This window comes from Microcaecilia unicolor, chromosome 6 (genome assembly GCF_901765095.1).
Source record: "Microcaecilia unicolor chromosome 6, aMicUni1.1, whole genome shotgun sequence".
In the NCBI taxonomy this organism is placed as follows: Eukaryota; Metazoa; Chordata; class Amphibia; order Gymnophiona; family Siphonopidae; genus Microcaecilia; species Microcaecilia unicolor.
The window spans coordinates 248,193,123-248,203,064 of record NC_044036.1 but is presented as its reverse complement, the minus strand read 5'-3'; the positions used below and the strand labels follow the sequence as shown (position 1 = coordinate 248,203,064).

General features: G+C 44.0%; 1 protein-coding gene across 2 annotated transcripts in view; it reads right to left on the bottom strand.

Annotated features, from left to right (window-relative positions):
• NELFB (negative elongation factor complex member B) overlaps window positions 1-9,942 on the bottom strand; it is a 200,497-nt gene that overhangs the window by 22,029 nt on the left and 168,526 nt on the right. For both annotated transcript variants that reach the window (XR_003942541.1, XM_030207069.1), the window contains exon 12: window positions 2,044-2,152. Coding sequence is in view for 1 of the 2 variants with exons in the window: in XM_030207069.1 (XP_030062929.1) it covers window positions 2,044-2,152 (109 nt within the window). In the remaining variant the exon portion in view is untranslated. The remainder of the gene's footprint in view (window positions 1-2,043; window positions 2,153-9,942) is intronic.

Below are 9,942 nucleotides of genomic sequence, written 5' to 3'. Positions count from 1 at the left end.
AAATCCTGAAAATCACATTGTGGAAAGTATATGAATTTATTTGCATTCTGCAGAGGGAAATAAGTATTTGATCCCTCTGGCAAACAAGACCTAATACTTGGTGGCAAACCCTTGTTGGCAAGCACAGCGGTCAGACGTCTTCTGTAGTTGATGATGAGGTTTGCACACGTCAGGAGGAATTTTGGTCCACTCCTCTTTGCAGATCATCTCTAAATCATTAAGAGTTCTGGGCTGTCGCTTGGCAACTCGCAGGTTCAGCTCCCTCCATAAGTTTTCAATGGGATTAAGGTCTGGTGACTGGCTAGGCCACTCCATGACCCTAATGTGCTTCTTCCTGAGCCACTCCTTTGTTGCCTTGGCTGTATGTTTTGGGTCATTGTCGTGCTGGAAGACCCAGCCACGACCCATTTTTAAGGCCCTGGCGGAGGGAAGGAGGTTGTCACTCAGAATTGTACGGTACATGGCCCCATCCATTCTCCCATTGATGCGGTGAAGTAGTCCTGTGCCCTTAGCAGAGAAACACCCCCAAAACATAACATTTCCACCTCCATGCTTGACAGTGGGGACGGTGTTCTTTGGGTCATAGGCAGCATTTCTCTTCCTCCAAACACGGCGAGTTGAGTTCATGCCAAAGAGCTCAATTTTTGTCTCATCTGACCACAGCACCTTCTCCCAATCACTCTCGGCATCATCCAGGTGTTCACTGGCAAACTTCAGACGGGCCGTCACATGTGCCTTCCGGAGCAGGGGGACCTTGCGGGCACTGCAGGATTGCAATCCGTTATGTCGTAATGTGTTACCAATGGTTTTCGTGGTGACAGTGGTCCCAGCTGCCTTGAGATCATTGACAAGTTCCCCCCTTGTAGTTGTAGGCTGATTTCTAACCTTCCTCATGATCAAGGATACCCCACGAGGTGAGATTTTGCGTGGAGCCCCAGATCTTTGTCGATTGACTAGTCATTTTGTACTTCTTCCATTTTCTTACTATGGCACCAACAGTTGTCTCCTTCTCGCCCAGCGTCTTACTGATGGTTTTGTAGCCCATTCCAGCCTTGTGCAGGTGTATGATCTTGTCCCTGACATCCTTAGACAGCTCCTTGCTCTTGGCCATTTTGTAGAGGTTAGAGTCTGACTGATTCACTGAGTCTGTGGACAGGTGTCTTTCATACAGGTGACCATTGCCGACAGCTGTCTGTCATGCAGGTAACGAGTTGATTTGGAGCATCTACCTGGTCTGTAGGGGCCAGATCTCTTACTGGTTGGTGGGGGATCAAATACTTATTTCCCTCTGCAGAATGCAAATAAATTCATATACTTTCCACAATGTGATTTTCCGGATTTAATTTGTGATGTGCTATCTCTCACTGTTACCAATAACCTACCCTTCAATTATGGGCTGCTCATGTCTTTGTCAGTGGGCAAACTTACAAAATCAGCAAGGGATCAAATACTTATTTCCACCACTGTATGTACTTATGAGTGTGATAGCATCCCTCTGTTTATCTGTGGAGAAAAAGATATTTTCTGTGAATGGAAGATGTGCCAACATTTCACTGTAGCTTGCTATGTCTGAATAACAGAGTTGAAACCCTTATACAATACTGTGTTTGATAACAGTGAAGTGGAGTAGCTGAAGGCTGAGAACCAGCAAGTATGCATGTAAATCCCACCAATGCTTTTTGTAATCTTGGGCAAGTCACAACTTTCCACTGTCTCAGAATACAAACTTAAAGCTAGGGTTACTAATGTGCATGAACACCATTCATGCACGTTATCATCATCCAGGTCCTACTGCGTAAAATAGGACTCAGTAAAACAATGTACACTAATGATGTTAATGCATGTTGGTAATTTCTAGATTGCAGGTCCTCCAGGGATTGAGAAATGCCTACTGTATCTGAACATAGCTCACCTTGAACTACTAGTGAAAAAGGCATGAGCTTAATCTAAATACATACATGAAATTTTAAAAATGGACTTGTTATGGACAGCATATCTAAAATAGATTGTCACTGCTCACAGAAAAAAAGCTCAACCTCTCACCGTTTTGGTAGGTTCCACAGATTTCTGTAGTGCCTCTAATTTGGCTGGCGCCACTTTGTGATGAAGGTGAATCAGCAACCTGAGCACATGTCGATGTACATTCTCTTTCCTGTAAAAGATAATGTGAAGTGATTTACAAATTAAAAACAGGGATGAAACTTAAGAAACCCCCCCCCCCCCCCCCCCCCCCCCCCCCCCCCCACCAAAACGCTTACAAGTGAAAGCTTTCAGGACAGATCTAAATGGTATAAAAACATGACATTTTTATCTGCAAATGAAGCAATAATGTTAATCTTTCTGTGACACGTGTTACAGCATGTAACAGTAACTTAATCATCATCACAGAGTAGGACACTTTTCAAAGCATTTTACCTGTATCAATGTGCTGTCTGATATGCCCTCCCCTCAATGCAGCTAATAGTTATTTGGAATTAAACACCGTATATGCCTTTAGATGCATTAAGAAGTAAAGAGTAGCCCAATGGTTAGCACAGTGGGCTGCAAACTAGGGGGAACTAGGTTTGATTCCCACTGTGGCTCCTTGTGAACCTGTGCAAGTCACCTAGCACTCCATGGTCCCAAGTACAAATCTTAGATTGTGCACCCACTAGGATAGAGAAAGTATCTGTATGTAATATTTAAACTGCTTTGAATGTACCACAGAAAGGCGGTATATCAAGAATCTAATAAACATGAAAACACAAGTGCAATTGCGATTCCAACAAAATTCTACCCATACAAAAAAAGTGACCATATATACTTTGTTTAAATCAAAAGCATATATGTGTTCTCACTTTGAGAACTGGTGCAAAGAGACTCAAGATGGCCAAAGGTGCATGAACCAAGGAGGCTGCTCTGTGATCCTTTGCTTGTTCTTTTTGCTTTGTGCATTATTTCTGTGCAATTATGGACAAAAGGAAGGGGAAAGTGAAGTGTGCCATACCGAATACTCTCCTGGATGGCCAGACACCACTGATGCAGTTTAGAGTTGTTTCACAAGGAGAATATGGAGGCGTGTTTGCTGGTGCGTCAGTGCAAGAAGGACTAGCGAGTCCTGAGGACAGCATTTTGCTCAGGCCACCTGTCCATACTTCTCCACAGCCTGCCGCTACCAGTTCGCCTGCTCCTGCAGGAGGGACAAAGAGCCCGATTACTCCTGCAGATCTGAATGTAGAAGAGTGGTTTGAATTCCTCTGCACTTTGATTACCTTGGGGGCCAATTATCCACTTTGAAGCAATTTTGGTTTGGGGAAATGCAGTGGCCCAGTCAGGCTGGTTATAGGACCTTGGAAAGTTCCAGAGCCAAGTTGAGTCATGTGTTAAGCCCACTTAGTATATGTTGAAAATGCTGAAACTCCCTAGTGATGCTCTTCCTCCACTTAATAAAATGTACTAATTGCCATACAAAAGAGACATTTCTGTGGAATGTATCTCAATTGAAGATTTGGAACCTGCTAGCCCAGACAGTTTGAATATTACTGAAATCCTCGAGAACTCTCTGGATTTGACGAAATCCATTCTGCTATCCTGGTGTCATTCATGTCTGAACGTGATAAAAATTTAGTTTTGAAATTGTTTTTCAGAAATCATATGGTTATGGGTCAAAAACTATAGTGTTTTCCTGGTATGTGTAGAGAAACCCAGAAGAGAGACTCTTCCTGGCTCTCCGTACATGGGTTTTGCAACACAGATAGATAAATAGATATATATAAGTTTTTTTCTTTCTAAATTTCCCCAATCAATATGCATGAGATCTATCTGCATGCACTGCCTCCATTGTATGCAACTAGATCTCATGCATATTAATTGGGGAAATCCTGAAAACCCAACCTAGAGGTAGATGCACTAAACGTTTTTCATCGTTAAATGAGCCCTCAGGGAAGAATTTCCTATCCTTTCCATGCACTTAAGCCTATTTTCCGACGACAGTAGCAGCTAACGAAAACGGAATGGAGATGAGCAATTAGTGTGAAAACCCCATTGAAACGACATGCACTAACCTTTTCCGATTGCCTTTACGCAGGAAAAAGGCAGGAAAACTAACGAGAGGTCTGGACCTCTCGTTAGGACAGCTCCGTGGCAGGAAAAAGTGTTAAGTGAAAAAATAAACAAACTTTGAGCCAATCCCAGCGCATTAGCAGAGCTAAAAGCGCTGTGATTGGTCCAAAGGACCTCAGAAAACACATAAAAAAATAAAAATAAAAAAAGGATCGGGAGGGGGCAAGGGCGCTCATCAGGAGCGTCCTGTACGGACGGCCTTGCCCCCCCCCCCCCGCTGCTCCCCACTTTCCGCCGCTCCCCCCACCCCGAAAAAGCAAAATTCAAGCAGCCCCTGCCCCCTCCCTTCCTCACTACTCTCACCTCAGCTCCGCCTCCCGACATCCTCCGTCCGTGCCCCGCCCCCTTTTGGGGTCGTCGCCGCCATTCCCCTCCTCCATCGGGCCCCCCTTCCTCTTACTGGGCCCGTGCAGCGCCTCTCTCCTCTGTCCGAAGGCGCTGCACGGGCAAGAAGAAAGCTGAATCAGCTGATGCCTGCCTTCGCGATGGCGCATCTTTCTCCTGCTGCGCCCGCCCCTGTCTGACGTCAGTAACCTACGTAGGTTACTGACGTCAGACAGGGGCGGGCCCAGGAGGAGAAAGACACTCTATCGAAGCTAGGCGAAGGCAGGCATCAGCTGATTCAGCTTTCTTCTTGCCCGTGCAGCGCCTTCGGACAGAGGAGAGAGGCGCTGCACGGGCCCGGTAAGAGGAAGGGGGGCCCGATGGAGGAGGGGAATGGCGGCGACGACCCCAAAAGGGGGCGGGGCACGGACGGAGGATGTCGGGAGGCGGAGCTGAGGTGAGAGAGTAGTGAGGAAGGGAGGGGGGCAGGGGCTTCTAGAAGTTTGCTTTTTCGGGGTGGGGGGAGCGGCGGAAAGTGGGGAGGGGGCAGGGGCTGCTAGAATTTTGCTTTTTCGGGGTGGGGGGAGCGGCGGAAAGTGGGGAGCAGCGGGGGGGGGGGGGGGGGGGGGGGCAAGGCCGTCTGTACAGGACGCTCCTGATGAGCGCCCTTGCCCCCTCCCGACCCTTTTTTTTTATTTTTGTTTTTATTTGGGAGCCATGTGCTTGCGATTTGACTGTGTTTTGACTGTTTGTGGCATGCGCAGAGCAGCTAACATAACGCTTGGCTGCTCTGCGCATGATTTGGGGGCCGATTAACGATGTGTATTGTGATTCTTTGATACATTGTACGTTTCACTACCGATCTCAGCATGTGTGACTTTTTTTTTTGGTGCATTTTTCGTTATTTTAAAATCGTTAGGGACTTTAACGATTTAGATTTTTTTACGTTTGGTTGCTGCATCTGCCTCCTAGTGAGGGCCAAGGTTGGACGCCCCTGTTGACACTGATCTTTCTAAGTTGCGTGGCTGTGCACCTCTCATGAAAGTCTCGTGCAGCAGTTATGGACAGCCGCTCAGTAAAAGCAGCACTTTCCCATCTCCCCCCCTGCCACCAATGCTGCTGCTTCTCCTAATGAGCAGCAGTGGCGGCAGCAGCAAGACGGCATATCTCACTTTTGAAGGCCGCAGCCTCTATACGTGCGGCTGCTGGTCCCACTCCCTCCAATGTTGTTTTCCTGTTCCGGGGCATAGAGGCTGCAGACCCACGAGATTGAGGTGTACTGTTTTGCTGTTGCTGCTTGTTTGGAGAAGTAGCAGCAGTAGTGGCTGGAATGTCTAGGAGGGGGTAGGGGAAGAAGAAACAGGAGAAGGAAGAAAAGATGCTGGATGGAAAGAGGAGGGGGAAAAAGAGAGGGTCGACACTGGAAGGAAAGAGTAAAGAGAGGGGTCAGACGCTGCATAGAAGGGGAGGCGACAGAGAAGATATTGGCTGGAAGAGGGGAGAGGAAGAGGGCAGAAGGTGTGAGAGACTGAAGAGGGAGATGATGGAAGGGAGAAGTAAAAGGGGAGATGCTGACAGAAAGGGGGGAGACAAAGAGGGGGAGATGGGGGAGAGATAGACAGAGTAGGGAGATAATAATGGAAGAAGAGAAAGAAAGGAAGGAGAGAGAGAGGGAGATACAGGGGGCAGAAAAAGGGCATAGTTAGTGAAAGACTGGGGAATAAGGAGAAATAAATAAGAAAGCCAGGGTGAGAAAAGAAATAGAAAGCTGCAGGGAGACAGTAAAGAGGGAAACTGAAAACTAAATAGTAAGAATGAATTAAATCTGGACAGAGGTAAAAAAACAAAACAAAATAGAAGCAAGCTAAATGGAAGAAGAGGAGAGAGAAAATTTTCAAATGGACAGGAAATCCTGGCAAGAGACTTAAGACAGAGGAAAGCAGAAACCAGAGAAGTAAATGGGCAGACAACAAAGTTAGAAAAAAATAATTTTCTTTTTAGTTTAGGATAAAGTAGTGTGGAAGCAGTGTTAATAAAGGTTAATAAATATAAATGAAATTAAGGTAATATCTTTTTATTTGACTAATTTTAATTCATTTTTAAATAACTGTTGAGAGACCAAAACCTCCTCTCTCAGGTCAGGACAGGATGCTGTAACAGCAGCTTATCGTCCTGCTTGAAAAAATGGTTTTTTTTTAAAGCTAGTTCAATAATGGTGGTATCTTGTTTTCCATTTTTTAAAAATCTGTATTTGTTAATTTATAATGTAGCAATTGGAACAAGTCAGTTTTTGAAATTATCTTTTATCTTCATATTTTGTACAGAGGAATATGCATCATTGTTTCTCTGCTGTTCACTGTACCAGAATCTGGCTTCTATGGGTTCAGTTTAATTGTCTACATATTTATATTTTTAGTTTGTGGTTAATCCTGTTAACATTGTCTGTGCAGGATCGACATGTACTAATCTGGCTTATTTAGTTCTCCCTTAGGTGTATTGATGTTTTAATGCTCCCATCAATGTTTACGATGCTGTCTTTTCCTAGGTAAGTTCTCATTGTGTTACATAAGTACATAAGTAATGCCATACTGGGAAAAGACCAAAGGTCCATCGAGCCCAGCATCCTGTCCCCGACAGCAGCCAATCCAGGTCAAGGGCACCTGGCAAGCTACCCAAACGTACAAACATTTTATACAAGTTATTCCCGAAATTGTGGATTTTTCCCAAGTCCATTTATTTATTTACAGCATTTATATCCCACAATTTCCCACCCACGGGCAGGCCCAATGTGGCTTACAACAGTCTATATAAACACACAAGTCAGCGAACAAACAATCAATGTCATTTAGTAGCGGTCTATGGACTTGTCCTTGAGGAAACCGTCCAACCCCTTTTTAAACTCTACCAAGCTAACTGACTTCACTACATTCTCCGGCAACGAATTCCAGAGTTTAATTATGCGTTGGGTGAAGAAAAAGTTTCTCCTATTTGTTTTAAATTTACTACACTGTAGTTTCATCGCATGCCCTCTAGTCCTAGTATTTTTGGAAAGCGTGAACAGACGCTTCACATCCACCTGTTCCACTCCACTCATTATTTTATATACCTCTATCATGTCTCGTGTTATATACCTCTATCCCCCAGGATGAAGCCCTCAGAGTGGTTAAAGAAGTCCTAGAAGCGAGGTAGAGACCACAATTGATACCTACAGATTTCCTCATGGAACTAACAAGATTAGCCATCAAAGAGAACTTTTTCCTTTTCAATGGCATGTTCTATTTACAAATCAGCGGAGTCACAATGGGAGCGACATTTGCACCCTCAATTGCAAATCTATTCATGACTTCTTTTGAAAAAGACTGGATAGAAAATTCTCCTTTCAGCCTTAAAATCCATAAATGGTGGAGATATATAGACGATGATTTCATGCTTTGGAAAGGCACAGCAATTGAATTCACATGGTTCACTGAATGGCTTAATAGCCGCGATGGAAACATCTAATTCACACAATAATATTCCGACACACTCATTCATTTCCTTGATGTAGAAATCAAAGTGCAGAACAAACAGCTCTCAACGAAAGTACATGAAAAACCAACTGATAGAAACACATTTTTGCACAACACTAGTTGTCATCCAACACAACTAAAGAACAGTTTACCATTGTCGCAAATGCTAAGAATACAGCGAATTTGCTCAGTGATACATATAAACAACAAGCAAAAAATTTAACAAATAAGTTATTGGACCGAGGCTATTCTAAACAAACCGTGAAAAAGGCATATAAAAGAGCCAAATTCAACAACAGAGAGCTCTTATTATCAGGTGCAGGTCAGAAGGAAAAACAGGACAACACATGCACCATGGTAAAGCGAAGATACTTACCTGTAGCAGGTATTCTCCAAGGACAGCAAGCTGCTTGTTCTCACATGTGGGTTGACGTCCACGTCGGACCAGGAATCGGACCGAGCCCCAAAAAGCTTTTCTCGTTGGGCTTCTCAAGACGCTTGGGTCCATTTCTTCATATGAAGACACAGACTGCAAGTGGCTGGGCTATGGTCGAGCCCAAGGTACTGGATACACCAGGCATGGGTATCGGTACCTGAGATGGTCCGGTTGCACCGAGTACAACGTTTGAAGCCGCTGGGTGTCTTCGATGACATGGAAGGAAAAATGGCTTCGGTGAAATGAAAAGACGTGATTGTGACTGATAAAAGAAAAAGGAAACAAAAATAAGGGAATAACCCGACCGTGCGGCCTAAAAACCGGCCGTGACGAAAAACAAAGGAAACTTGAAAGGGAACAAAACTAAAAGTACACTACGGGAGCTTTTTTTTTTTGTAATGACAATAATAATAAAATAAAGAAAAATTAGAAGAAAAAATCGAAAACTCGAAGACTCTTTCCTGGGCCTGAGAGGCGCGCAGAAAAAAACTACCGCACCTCAATGCGGAGAAAAGAAAACTGAGGAGGCACAATCATGCGGCAAATCAGTCCGCGCCAGAAGACTTTGTTTATATTTTGCTTGCAAAATGCCGATTCCTGGGCTGACGCGGACGTCGACTCACATGTGAGAACAAGCAGCCTGCTTGTCCTGGGAGAATGAAATATACATCGTCGAGCCCAGAAATCTCTAAAATGGTGAGAAGACACTGGGAGATCACGCAAACCAATCCCACATTCCATAACACAAATTTAAGAATAGCATTTGCAAGAGGTAGGAACTTAAAGGAAAAATTGAGCCCAGCAGCACTTCCATCGCAAGTGAATATGAACAGAAAGATCAAGAGACACTACAAATGTGGCATGTGCCAAATCTGTAAGATTACATTGGAAACTAAAAGTTTCAATGCCGTTCTAAATGGACAAGAATATCCTTTAGTTCACTTTACCAATTGTAGAACTGATTTTGTAGTTTATGTCATTGAGTGCCCGTGTCACAAACTTTATGTAGGAATGACAAGGGCATTAAAAATCAGAATGATGGAACACAGATCCAATATTGTCAGACAGAACTTGAAAGAACCATTGGTTGAACATTGTATTACATTTAAACACAAATTTGAAGATCTCAAGTATTGTGTCCTTGATCGAGTAGTAAGAAATCAGAGGGGAGGTAACAGAAAATTAATGCTACAACAGAGAGAAGCCAAATGGACATTTAAATTGAAAACATTGGAACCTATGGGACTGAATAACAAAATTGACTGGCACGTGTTCTATTAATTGAATTTATTTATTTAGATTTTGCTCACACCTTTTTCAGTAGAAGCTCAAGGTCAGTTACATTCAGGTACTCTGGATATTTCTCTGTCCTAGGAGGGCTCACAATCTGTTTGTACCTGAGGCAATGGAGGGTTAAGTGACTTTCCCAAGATCACAAGGAGCAGCAGTGGGATTTGAACCGGCCACCTCTGGATTGCAAGACCGGTGGCTCTAACCACTAGGCCACTCCTCCACTCCACAAGTGAAAGTCTAATTATATAGAATTCATAACGCAGTGGTCACTTTAAGTCA